This window comes from Diospyros lotus, chromosome 7 (genome assembly GCF_014633365.1).
Source record: "Diospyros lotus cultivar Yz01 chromosome 7, ASM1463336v1, whole genome shotgun sequence".
Taxonomy (NCBI): Eukaryota; Viridiplantae; Streptophyta; class Magnoliopsida; order Ericales; family Ebenaceae; genus Diospyros; species Diospyros lotus.
The window spans coordinates 34,377,423-34,392,351 of NC_068344.1; the positions used below are offsets into that span (position 1 = coordinate 34,377,423).

At 35.9% G+C, this 14,929-nt stretch overlaps 2 protein-coding genes across 7 annotated transcripts; both read right to left on the minus strand.

Moving 5' to 3' along the window:
* Positions 1-2,526: 2,526 nt before the first annotated feature.
* LOC127806509 (uncharacterized) lies at positions 2,527-12,096 on the minus strand. 2 transcript variants are annotated; one of them, XM_052343859.1, is made up of 7 exons: positions 11,930-12,096; positions 11,537-11,789; positions 10,719-10,804; positions 10,484-10,630; positions 4,528-4,651; positions 3,076-3,362; positions 2,527-2,814 (listed from the first exon to the last, which is right to left on the minus strand). In XM_052343859.1, the coding sequence occupies exons 2-7, from the start codon at positions 11,730-11,732 to the stop codon at positions 2,722-2,724; spliced, it is 933 nt and encodes a 310-aa protein (XP_052199819.1). In that variant the 5' UTR covers positions 11,733-11,789; positions 11,930-12,096; the 3' UTR covers positions 2,527-2,721. The 2 variants fall into 2 exon arrangements, with proteins under 2 accessions (XP_052199819.1, XP_052199820.1); XM_052343860.1 differs by having other exon boundaries at positions 10,484-10,626; positions 10,715-10,804.
* Positions 12,097-13,345: 1,249 nt separating this feature from the next.
* On the minus strand, positions 13,346-14,425 carry LOC127806557 (EG45-like domain containing protein). 5 transcript variants are annotated; one of them, XM_052343922.1, is made up of 3 exons: positions 14,242-14,424; positions 13,839-14,139; positions 13,346-13,723 (listed from the first exon to the last, which is right to left on the minus strand). In XM_052343922.1, exons 1-3 carry the CDS (start codon positions 14,360-14,362, stop codon positions 13,651-13,653), a joined length of 495 nt encoding a protein of 164 aa, XP_052199882.1. In that variant the 5' UTR covers positions 14,363-14,424; the 3' UTR covers positions 13,346-13,650. The 5 variants fall into 5 exon arrangements, with proteins under 5 accessions (XP_052199882.1, XP_052199880.1, XP_052199883.1 ...); XM_052343920.1 differs by having other exon boundaries at positions 13,347-13,728; positions 14,242-14,425; XM_052343923.1 differs by having other exon boundaries at positions 13,356-13,657; positions 13,835-14,139; positions 14,242-14,422.
* Between the last annotated feature and the right edge of the window lie 504 nt (positions 14,426-14,929).

Below are 14,929 nucleotides of genomic sequence, written 5' to 3' on the forward strand. Positions count from 1 at the left end.
TGCTGATTGCAGGAAAACAGAAAACTCAGGCAGCACATTTAATTAGGAAGATCCGAAAGAAAAAAGACAATTTTTATTGTTTTGACATTTAAACTACATTATAGATTTTAAGTGAAATCCTAGAATAAATTGCAGTATCAACCATCAATAGGAAGGGAAGTCCAACAGAGCTACGTACACAGTTTGATTCGCGTAAAAATACAGCATCAAATCAATTTCTCAAACAAATACAGCAAAACAAAAGGTTAAAAAATAATTGATCATAAATCAGTCTTCGAAATAAAGGGAAAACCATGGTTGAAGACAAAGACAAAGAACCAGCGTAACACTTGGTACTATTTGAACGCTGGACCGGAAAGTTTCGACGTCGATTTGATTGGAAATCGGCGTCTAAACCACAATGAAACCAAATTCAGGTGAGAGATGTTTTACTTCCGAGTAGCTAGCGTAACTCAGGCCGAAGGTCAGTGCCTTGCCGGCGGACGGCTCAGCCCCCGGAAATGCACCCCTCTCTCTCTCTCTCTCTCTCTCTCTCTCGCTCTCTCTTGCGGCCGCTTGTTCGTTTGCTCGCGCTCCGCATTTGAATATAAACCGCGCGGTTCAACCGTTATATTTGGATGATAGTGCAACGTGCCATGACGCTATTGGATCAGCCCTAATTTTTTGATTAAAAAAATGAAAGATTTATATTTTTTATAAAATTGAGATTTTAAGAGTCCAGTTTGTGGGAAATATTTTTTAAAACTATTTCCGGAGGAATTTTCTTGATTTTTCAAAACCCAAAAATGATTTTGTAACCAATTTGCCTCAATAATCTTTTTCTTTTCACTTTTTTTCCAAACAAAGCGCATAATTATTTCTTAACAATGTCTTAGTAATAGATCACAAGTAACAAATTTTATCATATATTATGATATGGTCAAAATATAGGTTTTATTCTTTTCGTCGTGAGAGCATTTATTAAGACAACTATACATAATATATTAACAAAAGTGTCATCGGTGAGATTCTTGTATAAAATTTTATAAAGAAAACGTAATGTAAAATTAGGAATATTGCACGTGATTTTATGTAAAAATGATGGCATATGCATTGGTGGGTTACTATGTAGGTAGGTGGGTGTATGCATTGTTTCAAAATTTTGGCTTGTGATTGTTGGTGCTTGAAATGTCGCCCGCGAGCAGGGGAAGATGCGGGCATATTCGCCCGCTAATGAGAGGATGGGATTGTGCCCATGCAGCAAGAACCTTCTGTTGAATAAATAGCCAGTAATTAACGTAAAATTTATAAAAATAAATGTTAAAGGTGTAAAATTTTCATTAATTTTTTGTGTTCTGAATTGAAAAATTACAAAAATACAAAACATAAAAAGTAAATTTTTTTTTTTTATAATCCAAGTTCCGAGCATCGCCCGACTAGTCTTAGAAACAGACGGCCTACCCCCCAGTTCGCCCATCGGATAAATTCGGATGTAGTCACAGTCTATACACACATAGAATAGGACATTCAGTTCACACTTCTATATAGAACAAATAGCACCACAAGGATTTGATTCCTGATACTCTCTGTGAAACTTCACATGCTTAATCGTTGAGTCATGCCCGTAAAGACAAGCATAAAAAGCATTTTTGCAAATGGGTGATGGATGCAAAGCTTTAGCGCATAGAAGAACTGCTCTTCACTGACATTGGGAACTTTGACACGGGTGAGAAAATGGAATGCAATTTTGTTCACCCCTTTAACGAGATAACTTTACCCTCCGTCAATTTGGGGGGGTAAAAAGGTCATTTCGCTAGGGGCTCTCCCCTACCCCGTTTCTCTCTCTCCTCTTTCTTCCCTTCCCTTGCTCTCACCGCCTTCCTCTCACTGTTGCATCGCATCACCTCGTCGCATTGCCACCTCACTACACATCGCCTCGCTACTACCTCGCCATTGCATTGCCTCGGTGCTACCTCACCTCGCCTCGCGGTCGGCGAGGCAAGGATGCAACGACAAGGCGAGGCAGTCAGCACATGAGAAACCTCGATGGTTGACGCAAGAGAGGAGGCAACAACAGCGGCAACATGAGGCTAGCTAGAGAAGAAAAGGAAAGGGGAGAGAGAGAAGAGTGAAGAGAGTGAGGCTTTGAGAAGAAGAGGGAAGTAGAGAGAGAACAGGTCGTTAGCTTTTTACGAGGGTTATTTTAACCCCCGTAAAATGGGGTGAACAAAATAGCACTCGAGAAAATGGGGCTCTTTGGCTGCATGATTCACAAGAAACAACACTTGAAGAGAAGACTAATAGGCAGAACAAACAAACTATTTAAAGGCCACAAATATCAAAGAGACCTTTGGCTGTGAGCCCAATGTTTAGGCCATATGACAAGGCATATTCAAGCAAAGATGCCCTGCAAACATCATCTCTGTACGAGCCAGCACTTTGGCCATCATCCTCATCACAACAATAAACATTAGCTAATCATCAGCAAGAACAAGAAGAAGAAGAAGAAGAGACTGGACATTAGCTGATCAAAAAGACAAAATCAAATGGGTAAGCAAGCCAGCGCATTGAACTAGAGTGTTATTTACCATCAGCTCACAAGTTTATGTTCTTGATTTGCTATTTCATGTTCTGCTGTATATTTAGCATAACATTGGTTCACATACCAACTCGATTTATCATCCAGTAAAAATACAGACAGTAGCCTTACAACCAGTTATTCTTTCACCCGCTCAGCACTTACTATAAGAGCTTGAGCATTTTTAGTCGCTCTTCGTGTTCTTGGTCCAGTTTTGGGGGACTGTAGAGTCCATGTAGATCCTCTACTATGTACTCCTGAAACATTTTAGGGGAATAAGAAACAAATTAAGAACCAAGAAAGCATTCGTGATACATTTGTCCCATTGACAGTAACTGACTTCCCATTAAGAATAGAATTAAGTAAGAAGCATTTTCACCAAAAAATAAGATTTTTAAGGGCCTTATAGAAGATAAGGCCATAGATAGAAATGGCTGATGAATTAGAATTCATAGAGCCAACCCCACATAATGAGATAAAAGGTCGATATGTTGTTAAAGTCCTTAACAAATTCATACCTTCGTGAGTTCCCTCTTGGTGAGGATGTGGTAGTGTCTCTGCCAAATTCTTTGGAGAGTCATGGTTGCAGCAAGGAAGCCATAAGCTATTCCAAGAATAGCGAAAATGACAACAAAGACAATAACCATAGCAAAGCAGGCTTCCATAGATGCAGGAAAACAGTCCAAAATGCCCCATCCATAACAGCAATTCTGGCAGCCAGCCATGTGCGGGTCATTGCTATTGAGGGAGGAGCAGTGTAGTATGAGTCCAAAGAACCCAAGCAGCACAAAGAAGGAGAGCACTCCTGTAATCGGTACTTCTCATCATAAAACCACAGAATACATCATGGTAATAAAATAATCAAACTGGTCTTCAACTATTAAATAGGGAGTAAAACTCTACGTCCGTTTTGTCATCTGTTGAAGGTAATCTAAACAAAAAGTGAAAAAGATAAGAAATGAGACCCCATATGCAACAGAATATTTCAACTTTTAGCTCGCATAAAAACTTTACATATGTATTTACCAGCAAAGTGAGGATTGAAATCCTACATAGAAAATGACTAGCACCATACTTGACACAAAGGCACACACTGTACACTAGTGAAGAGAATAAGCCAGCTGTTGTTCATTGTCTCTGGCCCAAGCATTCTACCGATATCTTCAAATTTCTTGACATAATATCAGAGACTTCAGAGAAAGCTCAGAAAACTTGGTATTTGATGTCCTTAACAAACTTATCACTCCTAAAACTAGGACCATAGATTTTTCCAACTCATCTATTCAAATTCCAGGACTTAAGTTTTATATTTCTTCCTGTACATCTATGGCAAGTACATGTGGTTAACTGTTAACACCAAACGGGCATATAAGCCATAAAGAAGTTTTCCCAGTCAGAGACAATAACATTAAACTCAAAACCAGTCTGAATTGAAACATAAATTACTCCGAACTCAGATTTCCACATAAATCCCATTTGCAACTAGTTAAGCATAGTTATGTGATGGAAGAGCAATCATCATTAAGTAAAAGGTAATAACAAGGCACAGTTTCTCACTGCTCCCACTTAAAGTCTGAAGGACAAATCCAATGAGATGAAACCATGCATTTATGAGACTTCCTCTCTTTCTTAGAGCCACATGTGCAATTACCAGTATCTACCTGCAATAGATTAATGATTCCTAAAGAGATGGAAATGGAAATAACAACCCCCTAAAGAAACAATGGCCAGCAGGAGGCCACCTGTGTTCTTTACAGGCACCCCTAAGACCTACTGGCAATCCTTACCCGTAGAGACCTGCCTGCGGTAATGTTTTTTGTTGGAAAACAATCTGATTGTATACAAAGGCAAAGTACTAACCTAATAATATGAAGTAGAGGATTAACCAAGCACAAAAAATTGCAAGCATTTGTCATTGTCACAAATTTTTTGAGTCATTGCACTGATTCAATGACCATACAAAGGTTTACCTATACAATAGTAAAATGGAATGGGATGCTTTGACAGTACACGATCCCAACCATCACTGAATGAATTCCTGAAGGTTCCATCTTTGTCCATGAGGTATGCAAACCCACCCACAGCAGCAATAACCTGCAAAAAAGGGTAGGTTAAGCGAGAGGAAGAATGGCAAGATGATACTAGATTGTAGTTGTCAAAGGTGTGCCTAAGCGCAAGATGCATTGTGTGCCTCATCACCACTGAGGCGCTGCCTAGGCACACAAGGTGCGCACTTCATGCAAGGTCCAAAGCACAAGGCACATACCTTATGTAAGTGTATTAAAACCCTATTTCTTATCTCTTTGTCATCTTAGATCTTATTTCTTGTTGATTTGATTGCACATTCTTATATATCGATGAGACGCAAACCTAGCAGTGTAAGCCAGAGGTCTGCCAAATCTCCCACTCACCGAGATCCTTTGGCAGTAAATGTTCACTCGCTGGAGAACTACTCACGTATGCTTCATGTTTCTTTCTTTCTTCTAATTTCTTTTGCAATTTAGAAGAAACTAATTCTTTGTTGTAATTAATTTTCACTGTGTGTTCTACTCTAATTTGTTTTTCTTTCTTCTAATATCTGCAATTTAGAATAAACTACTAGCTAAGAAACAAATGTTTTCATTGTGTGCTATATTGATTTTTTTTCTCTCTCTTCTAATTTCTTTTGTAATTTAAAAGAAACTAATTGTTTTTATGTAACTGTTTTGTTGTGTGTTTTTTTCTGTTATTTTTCTTTCTTGAAACTAATTGTGTTCCTGTAATTTTTTTTGGCAATATGTTCTGCTAATTTTTTCTTTCCTCTGATCTCTTTTGCAGTTAGAAGAAACTAATTGTTTTTCTACAATAATACTAGTTATTATTATAGGGTCGGTTATTTGTCATTTATGATTTTATGAGTTTGCATTTATCTCCTAATAGGTACATATTGAAATAATAGTGTATAAGTATTTTATAAGCATTTTGAATAAATGTGTGCCTTATGTGCCTAAGGCCCGCACTTTGCTTTGCGCCTTGAGCCTAAGCCCCAAGCACTAATTTGCATTTCAGTGTGCCTTGCGCCTTTGACAACTATGAACTAGATATACATGAGAGAGCCAAAGTCAAAGTGACAGGCCAAAAGTTCAAACTGCAAGGTATGCCATCCCCCATGTCTCAGAAAATGACAAAAGCATCAAATATTAAGTACATAACTAAATAACAATTCCAGTTGTGCATGAACTGCCAATATCACATCTATCTCATATAACAAGTTACCATAATACAGAGTCTGTACACCGGATCATTTTATGTCAACCTTAAATAACTAGAAACAGAGTTGAGCTTAGCTTGCAGATTTTGCAGTCATTGTACTCTAAATAAAGTACATGTAGATGAAAAGTTATACCCAGATACACAACCTGTATATGCAACCCATTGTACTTTAAATACAACAACAACATATCCAGCCTTTATCCCACTATGTGACGTCGGCTACATGAATTCTAGACTTCCACCATTGTACTCTAAATAAAGTAGAAATTTTAAAATTTCAAACCTTTTAAAAATTCTAAATAAGAAGATCAGTAAGCATAATCCACAAGATCTTTAGCTTCAATTTTAGATCCAAACTTAATAACTTCCATACAATATGTTTAGTTTGAATTTAAAAGCTGGGACTGGGTTCCCCAAGTGTTTGAAGAGTGTCTAGCTCTAAAAATAATAATAATAATAATAAATGGATAAATTTGGACACATTGAGAAGTGTCCAATGCAAGCCAGAAGCTCTTAGTCTAGATGACTGGTTTTGACTTTTCAAGACCATAGAAGATCCCTCTTTTGTAAAAATTGGACAGTAAAATACAAAATGCTGCACGCCTACAAATCAAGTTACCTTGAGGACATAGCAACAAACTATTAATTCTACTTTACTACATGTGCTTCTTCATTACTTTTTTATATATTCTTTTCATCTTTACACTAATTCATTCAGTGACTTGTGTTATTGCTCAAGGAAGTAATAATTACAACATCGTACTATTGACTCGTAAACTATTTATATGTTGTTGCTAGATTAATACTGCTTTTATCTTATTGGCATATTGCCTTGTTAAGTCTTTGATAGATCTATTTTCTATACATCCCTTTTATTTATTTATTTATTCAAGCTCCTGCTAATGATTAGTAGGTTCATGCATGAAAATTCTGATAGGCCTCCGGTGCAGCGGACCTATCAGAGACGCTTCAAGAACCAAGGGCAGAATAGTAACACAGCTGAGCTTGGATAACAGCCAATATGCACACCAAGGGTAGAATAGGAATATAGCTGGCTTGCATGACAACCAGCATGTGCATAACCGGATTCAGTTATAGAGGCAGGAAAGGGAAAGCAACAACCTATAAATAGGAGGAAAAGGAGAAGAGAGAAATAGGCAGAAATTGAGTATTAAATCAAGGAGAGTTCCAGGCCTCAAACGCCCTGTTTTCTTTCATTCAATTTCATTACATTTGTAGTTTCTGATCCATACTCAATCAGTGTTTCATCTTTATACAATCGGTGATTCAATCAAAATTTTGTTAATCCTACCAAATTCACATAACAAATTATAGGGGACTGGAGTTTAACCTCACCAAAAAAATACTTTTACTCCCCATGGTATATCACATTCAGTGACACTCCTCATTTGAATAGATCCTCTTTTGGAAATTTCTCTACTCCTACTTGTGCCATTACTGCTAAAAATATGCAAATCAGTCTGATTGGGTCCAGATTTGGAAAATGAAAATTGATAGCGATAAGATCAACTTTGTTGCATGGCATGTAATGTGAGCAAGAAAGCATCAACATGTGCAAAATATGAGCATAAAGGAGATGGGGATGTTAAGATGGATGTGCGGCCATACAAGAAAAGATAAAATTAGAAATAAGTTTTACTCGTAATAAGGTTAGAGTGGCTCTTATTTAAGATATGATGCATGGAACAAGATTAAAATGGTTTGGTCATATGAGAAAAATACCAATAGAGACTCCTATGAGAAGAGTGGATGGAATGAAAAAAGTATCTAACAAAAAAGGTAGAGACAAACCAAGAAAATTTTGGTGGGATACACTTAGGTATAATATGAGTTACAAGAGTCATATAAAAGAGTAGAAAAGACCATAGAAACAATTGCTAAGCAATAATTCATATAATAGAGGCTCCTATAATTCATATAGTTGACCGCATGTAGTGAGAGGAAGGTGTGATAACATTGTTGTTGTTGTTGTTTAGCCTTGTTGATTTTCCATGGTGAATAGCTTACTTATCATATGACGGTGGGAAGAGCTATGACTGCTTTATGCCCAAGGTGTTTTCTGTTAATTGAAAGATAATTGATCATTTGCTTAACAGATGCTAATTTTCCAGAGAGATTTTGTGCAACTTACATGGTTCTCACAGGTGTAACAAGGAAACCAAACCATAACTTTCATGCCTGCCGTTGTTCTCAAGCCAGGAAAAACAAAGATAGACTGGACATAAGTCAATATAATGTGCTGTTTATCGCAACTTCTTAGTGATTAGGAAAGAAACAAAAGGGGACCCTCTTTTGGGGGGAAATTTTTACAGGTAAAAATCAAATTGAAAATATGTTAAAACAAGAAAATTTTCCAAAAAAAAAAAAAAGGAAAATTTTGTTTTCCAATTTTCCAAATTTATACTAACTGCCAGGAAACAATGTTTTTGACTATTTTCTTGGAACAAAGGGCCATATTCTCCTGGTTTTCAAATAGAAAACATGAGTTTCCAGCTCAACCAAAATAAAGAATTTTTTTTACATACTACAATTTTAAAACTTATTTATAACAATGCTATACGTTTAAAACTATTTGTAAAAATACTAAAACTCTAACAAGTGGGTTGGTTTAATTTGGAAGATGCTGGAGGTAGGGGCAAGTTTCTTTGAATCTCACTCCTCGCAAAAGCAAGATTCAAGCACTCAAAGTCCATGGTGGAGCCTCTCCAATGTGAACAGCCAGGTAATTAAGAGTTGTAGTATTTTTAAAAATACTTTCAAACTTGTAGCATTGTTTTAAACAAGTTTTAAAATTGTAGTATTTTAAAAGAAAATTCCCAAAATAAATGTCTACTTATATTAATATAATAATATTAGCAATATCAAGAATATTGCATTAGTAATACAAATCTTATAATACTATCAATCTAATTTATTCCCAATTTTAATATAATAATGTGAAGACTTGTAATGATAATGATGATTTTAATATAACAATAACAATATTACTAATAAATATTGCCATTAAAATTATAATACTAACAATATCAAGAATATTGCATTAATAATATTAACATTATAGGAATAAAGTAAATTATGATAACCAACCCAGAGTTTTTCCCTAATGGTAGAGACTATCTCGTAAAATTAGATAAAATGACAATTTTACCCTTGCTTTCTCTCTCCTCTCTGTCTAAAATAATATATAATTTTTATTTAACAAAAATAAATTTTCTGAATATATTAAGAATCTAATTCTGAACTAGCAAAATGTATATGAACATTCTAAAAATATATTTTCTAATTAAGAAAATGTATATGACGGTTTAAAAATCATTGAAAAATTAAAATATATATATAATGTAAAAATGAACTAAATACATATATGTTTCCTGAAAATATATTATTTTTTGAGTTCCATTAAGAAAAGAGTCAGCCATGGTCAACACTCACTGGGTTCAGCAATGGCAAGTCTCCAGCGCAGGGAAGAGAGAGAGAAAAGGTTCATCTCCAATAATGAACTGCTGGAGATGACAAAGGAAGAGAGGGAGGGAAGAAGTAGGGAGAGAGGAGGACATCACCATTGCCACAGAAGGACCTGGGGGGAGGGAGACAGAGAGAGTCGATGAGGGCAATTTGGGCATTTTAAAAATTTTAACGGCAGTAATCTAGAGACAGGGGGAAAATGATGCAAGGTGTGTAAAGTCAATGGAGGTCGGCTTTCAATCAAAAAGAGTATGCACTCGTCTCCAGTTTAAGCCAGGCTTATACTGTGATGGTTGCTATTTCATAACCTCAGGGGGTATTTTACCCATAGGATTAGGAATAATGATATAATTATTAGCATTTTCATATTATTAATAGTATGATTTTTCAGATTTTTAGAGAAGAAAATGCTTCTCTACATTTAACAATTAAGCATTTTTTTTCTTTTCTTTTCCTTTTTTGTGAAAAAAGAAACCCAATGATGAATGAAAACTTAGAGATAAAAACTAAAAAATGTTTTCCATAACTAAATAAGTCCAAAAATGTTTTAAACAAAGAAATGGAAGTATCACTGAGTCTTTTCCATACTATATAAACATCTAAAGATTTGAATCGTCTCTGTCCATTAATCCTAAAGTCCACATTCTATTATTCTATAAGCTGACCTTCTCCATTACACAGTTATCACTATCAATTGGGCAGGTTTTCCTGATATTGAGATAAGAGTATTATTCTGAAGTCACAGTCACTTGGACTGTAGATACGTGATGAAAAGGTGAAAGTGCACACCAAGCACACTACAGGAATGAAAAAGTGTGCTGATATTCCTGCAAACCTAGGAGGTGACCACAAACAGAAATTAACTTTTAAGGATCCGTCTGAGGAAATTAAATCAATGCTGGTGAAGGATATGTTACAAACTGTCCATAAAAAATGGGTCAAATCTAGTTTTGCTAGTCCTGTCTGTTCAACATTCTGAAGCACCAGGAAAAACATTAAAAGAACACATTAAACAATATAAATATTTGGCAAAAATAAAGTATATTGATCCAAAAAATGCCAAATAAAGTATATTGGTCCAAAAAATCACAAAAAAATCACATAATTGAGAGAAATTTTGTAGATCAATCATATCAATTGTCTGGTAAATTTTGCATCAAAAATAGATGAGAACAAAGTTCCACTCACAGTTTGCACAGCCAAAAATACAAGGAAAACATCCCTGGCAACAAAAAGCCTGAATTTTGTTTTACGCCATTCACTGTCTTCAAACTTAGAAACTCGAAGATGAAACTGAGCCTTGCAAGTAGTGCAATGAGAGAAAGCAAATCCTTCCTATAGTTGAGGTAAAAGAACAAATAAGTTAACTGGCCACATAATTTATTTGAATTTTAAGCATTAAGGCAGCAACATGGATACTTGCCTTAACCGACCGCCAATGATCAAGGCATGATCGATGCACAAACTGTTGAGTGCCTTTGCACATGCATGGAGATATCAATTCATCATCTATTATAAAAAAACAAGCAAACAGAAAAAGAAAATATTAGTCAAATTGAATTTGATTATGGGCACCAGTAACAGGACCAAGAAAAAAAAAATGAATTTCATGCGTGAACATAATAAAAGCATGCATCAAATTCTAGAAAAACTCAAATTCCATGCAACTCGAATATATGAAGATCAAAGCTTGATATATGTCCTTGAAATTGAACCACTCATATCATAGGAAAAGCATAAAGATGTACTTTTCTTGAAGAAATGAACACAAAAACCAAAACATTCTTTCACTACAATTGAAAACTACAAGAATAATTAAGTAAAATTCTGCAGTCACCCAACATGATTTTTCCTTCATTAGTATCTCACACCCAAATGACAGAAAATAGGCATAGATGCCTGAGACCAACAGTCATCTAAGCAATAACAACCCCCAAGAAGGAATTCACATAATATGTTCAAAATATAGGACTTATAAAAGGAAATGCTCGAAATACTTGAATGACGCCAAATTGAAAACTAACAGTTAATAAAGGTTCTCATCGATGGTTTCTCATGTATAATGAATCAGACACGATATTCAAGGCTTCCTAGAGTCAACTATATTTCTAGGTTCCCGCACCATACAAGCCATCATGATATTCATATAGCAATATGCATGCACACACATAAATTGAATTTGGTCAAGATAATCAAACTTATGGAAAATCAATAAGATTGAATGTAAACACAATGTCCCACCTCCCTCGCCCTCGCATTCAAGGCAAATGCGGCAACAGGCAAGAGAACCACCTTCAGCATCCTCACTCTTTATCTCATCCGAACTTGCCAGTGATGACGAAGACAACGGCGAATCCACATGTTGATTTTTAAGCAGAGGATCAGAGTCACTAGGGTTTCGCCCACCCGTCGGCTCCAACTGCAATTCCCCTTTCATCGACCCTCAAACTTCTCCACCGCGACTCAAAGAATTACCAAATGACCGAATCAATCCCTATAAAATTGAAAAACCATGCAAGATGACTCATGATCGTGAATTGACGACCAATTCAACAAATATTAAGATCAAATGAAGTAATAAATACACAAAAGTATAGAATTTATATGCATATATCCATGCATAGATCGGGGGACCTTTGTGTTCCGAAGAGGGAATTGAACGAAGACTGATTGAAGAATTCCACAGAGGAAGACTGGCGTTTTGTTCTGTATTTGGACTTCGGATGGGTCTAGGATGATGAAGCGCTCTTCTCTAAGTTGCGCCCGGTGCGTACGCCTCATCTGGGAGACTTGACTTCACTTCCGCGTCACGCCTTTGGGCGAAATGCGCGGAAAAGTAGAAATGGGCTTGTTCTTGGGCTTCAGTCTTTGGATCAGAAATATGGGCCAAGACCTTCTTGGGTATGTTTTATTTAAATCCAGCCCAAATTTTAAATTTCAAATAATTATTAGTCTCGACCTTCATATGACTTTTTCTTGGTCACTTGGCCGCACAATTTACTTATATAAAAGGGCGATTTTAATGGTTCATGTATGGTATTTATCACATCATTATTATATTATTAGTGTCAAAAATAATAATCAACTTAAACGTGAAGAGATTAGAGATCTCTCTCTCTCCTTTCTTAAAAAATGGCCAATTCAAGTTAGGCATGGCCTCAAAATAAAAATAAAAATTCAAAAAAATAAAAATATATAAGAAAGAGTAAAAGTTCGATTTACCTGAATTAAAAGAATCGAATCGACCGAACTTATTGGTTTGGTTGCATAAGATAGGTTTGGTCAATTTTTTCAAAAAGAATAATTTTTTAGTTGAAAGAACTAAACTAATCGAATCAATTGAACTTTAAAACGATATTGTTTTGATATTTATAAAATGATGTTATTTTCATCGATTTTGTGTATTTTTTATTGATTATTTTATTTTTTTTAATTTATTTATATTTCTTCAGTTTTATCGATTTGATTTGATTTTTTCAATTATCGAATATTTCAATTTTTTAGATTAGTTAGTCGATTAAATTTGATATAATTTTATTTTTTTAATTTAATTTAATCAATTAATATATTTTAATTAATTTAATATCCAAACCGACTGTTTGTATAGTCCTAAATATATCTGAGCGCACTTAAAAGTGGGACCACTATTTGGTTGGGTAGAAGACAGAGGTACTGACTGGTTTGACCAATCTTCACGCGTCAGCGTCACAATCGAGGCAATTTCCTTATAAGCCAAGTGGACTCCCTGGATTTCAAGCTTTCACACGCAGCAGCAGCAGCCGCCTCTTCCATAATTCCACCTACCGACGACCGTGACATTGACGACCGTGACGACATTTCACACAATTTCCATGTACCCAAACCTGCCAGCCAGCCAGCCAGCCAGCCAGCCACCCCATCATCACTAAGTAAACACAGTAAATTTATATCATTAAACGGTTTAAATTTGTGTGACGTTACCACATTTAAAAGTGTGTGACTCGGCCCATACACCACGAAATTAATAAAGTGCATTGGGAGGGGACAAATGAAGGGTGTGGGCCGTACGTTGTAAGCTTCCAAACGGGAGACGAGACGAAGCAAGAAATTTCGGTCATCAAATCATCATAGTATATTATATAGACAGACACCAATGACATCAAATCCACAGAACGGGAATGACACGCATTCCCGTACCAAGCTCACATAATTTACTTTACAGAGCAAATTGAATTACGATTCCATGGGCGACCAACACTTTAGTTTATTGTCTTCGTCATTCCCTGAAAATATAATCGAATCAATTGGATTGGACCATCTTGTCATCTCCAGTCCCCTTCTGGGTCAAGTCCTCCTAGCTCTTCTCGGTCCATACATCATACCCTGCATGGCGTTGGGGCAAAATTTCTTGGTAAATTATCACCAGAACGGTTGATGGATAGGATATTGCTGTCCTTGAAAATGATGATTTATCAAAATCTAAGAAACACATGAATGGAGAGTAGGCATATTAAGAAAGACGAACATATTTGAGAGAGAGAGAGACAAGAGTAGTCTTACGTACTGTTGGAACTCAATGTTTATGAAGGGAGCAGAAGAATTAGCAATGATTCCAAAGGCCGTCTGCGACAAAACCATGGCGGTGCCGGAGATCGAAGGTGGAGAAACCGCAGTGGGGCCATAATCAACAATCCTTATCTGAATTGTCTGGCCAATAACACATCCGTACGGCTCGCTGGCACTGATGCATCTCACCAGATACTGCCTCCCGCAGGCCGCCCCGTTGTCCCATATCTCATCCCCCGCGGCGGCGAACTGATTGTTCGACGGGAACTGCGACGGGTCGTTCCCGTAGCACGCAGTTGCTGCAACACAAGAAGAGCGTTTGAATCAGGAATCTTGTCAAACAGATGGCTGAATATATATGACTGTTTTTTAGCTTTTGCAATGGGGAGTTGGTTACTAACGCGTGTATGGCGGAGCGTACTGGGCGGCGGTGCTGACGTCGCCATTGGAGGGGCGTGGAAGCTTGGCGAGCATGAGCAAAAGAAGAGGCAGCCATTGGAGGACTGCTTGAGCTCTGGGCATATTGGAGAGAGGCCACGCAGAGAGGGATCAAGGCTATTTTATGGAAGAAGAAGAAGAAGAGCATGGTGTATGGATTCCCATCAAGTCAACAATTGTCATCAAGTCAACGAGTAACTTAAGTGATTATTTAACATGATTAATCGTTCCCGTTTTCCCTACCATGGGGGCAGTGTTTGTTAATTAAAGATAAAAAAAAAAGTGAAATATAAAAAATATTTCTTATTATATTTATTATATTTATTTAGTAATATTTAAAAAAGAAAAAATGATAAATTTATTTTTTTTCTTTTCAGATAAATTTATGTTGATTCTTATTCAGATAAAAAAAATGACGGATACGTCATCTAATATATTTTAAAAATTTAATAATTAATTTGATAAAAATTTTAAAATACTTTTTACCTTTATCTTGATAATTTCATATCTTGATTCGATAAATATTCAAATATTTTATTAATACAATCTGATTTTATTTATTTAATAAAAAAATCACTTCCTTATGTATATGCCTAAGATGATTATTTATATTATATATATATAATTATACAAATATGTTCTCATGTTCGT

Bases quoted from the DNA above. Each gene is read 5' to 3' on its own strand.
- LOC127806557 (XM_052343920.1), bottom strand. From the start codon at position 14,362: ATGCCCAGAGCTCAAGCAGTCCTCCAATGGCTGCCTCTTCTTTTGCTC. The intron at 14,140-14,241 runs GTTAGTAACCAA...CTTGTGTTGCAG, and splicing joins GTACGCTCCGCCATACACGC to CAACTGCGTGCTACGGGAAC. The intron at 13,729-13,838 runs GTACGTAAGACT...ATCATTTTCAAG, and splicing joins ATAAACATTGAGTTCCAACA to GACAGCAATATCCTATCCAT.
- LOC127806509 (XM_052343859.1), bottom strand. From the start codon at position 11,732: ATGAAAGGGGAATTGCAGTTGGAGCCGACGGGTGGGCGAAACCCTAGT. The intron at 3,363-4,527 runs GTAAACCTTTGT...TACCGATTACAG, and splicing joins TCCATTTTACTATTGTATAG to GAGTGCTCTCCTTCTTTGTG. The intron at 2,815-3,075 runs GTATGAATTTGT...AAAATGTTTCAG, and splicing joins CCAAGAGGGAACTCACGAAG to GAGTACATAGTAGAGGATCT.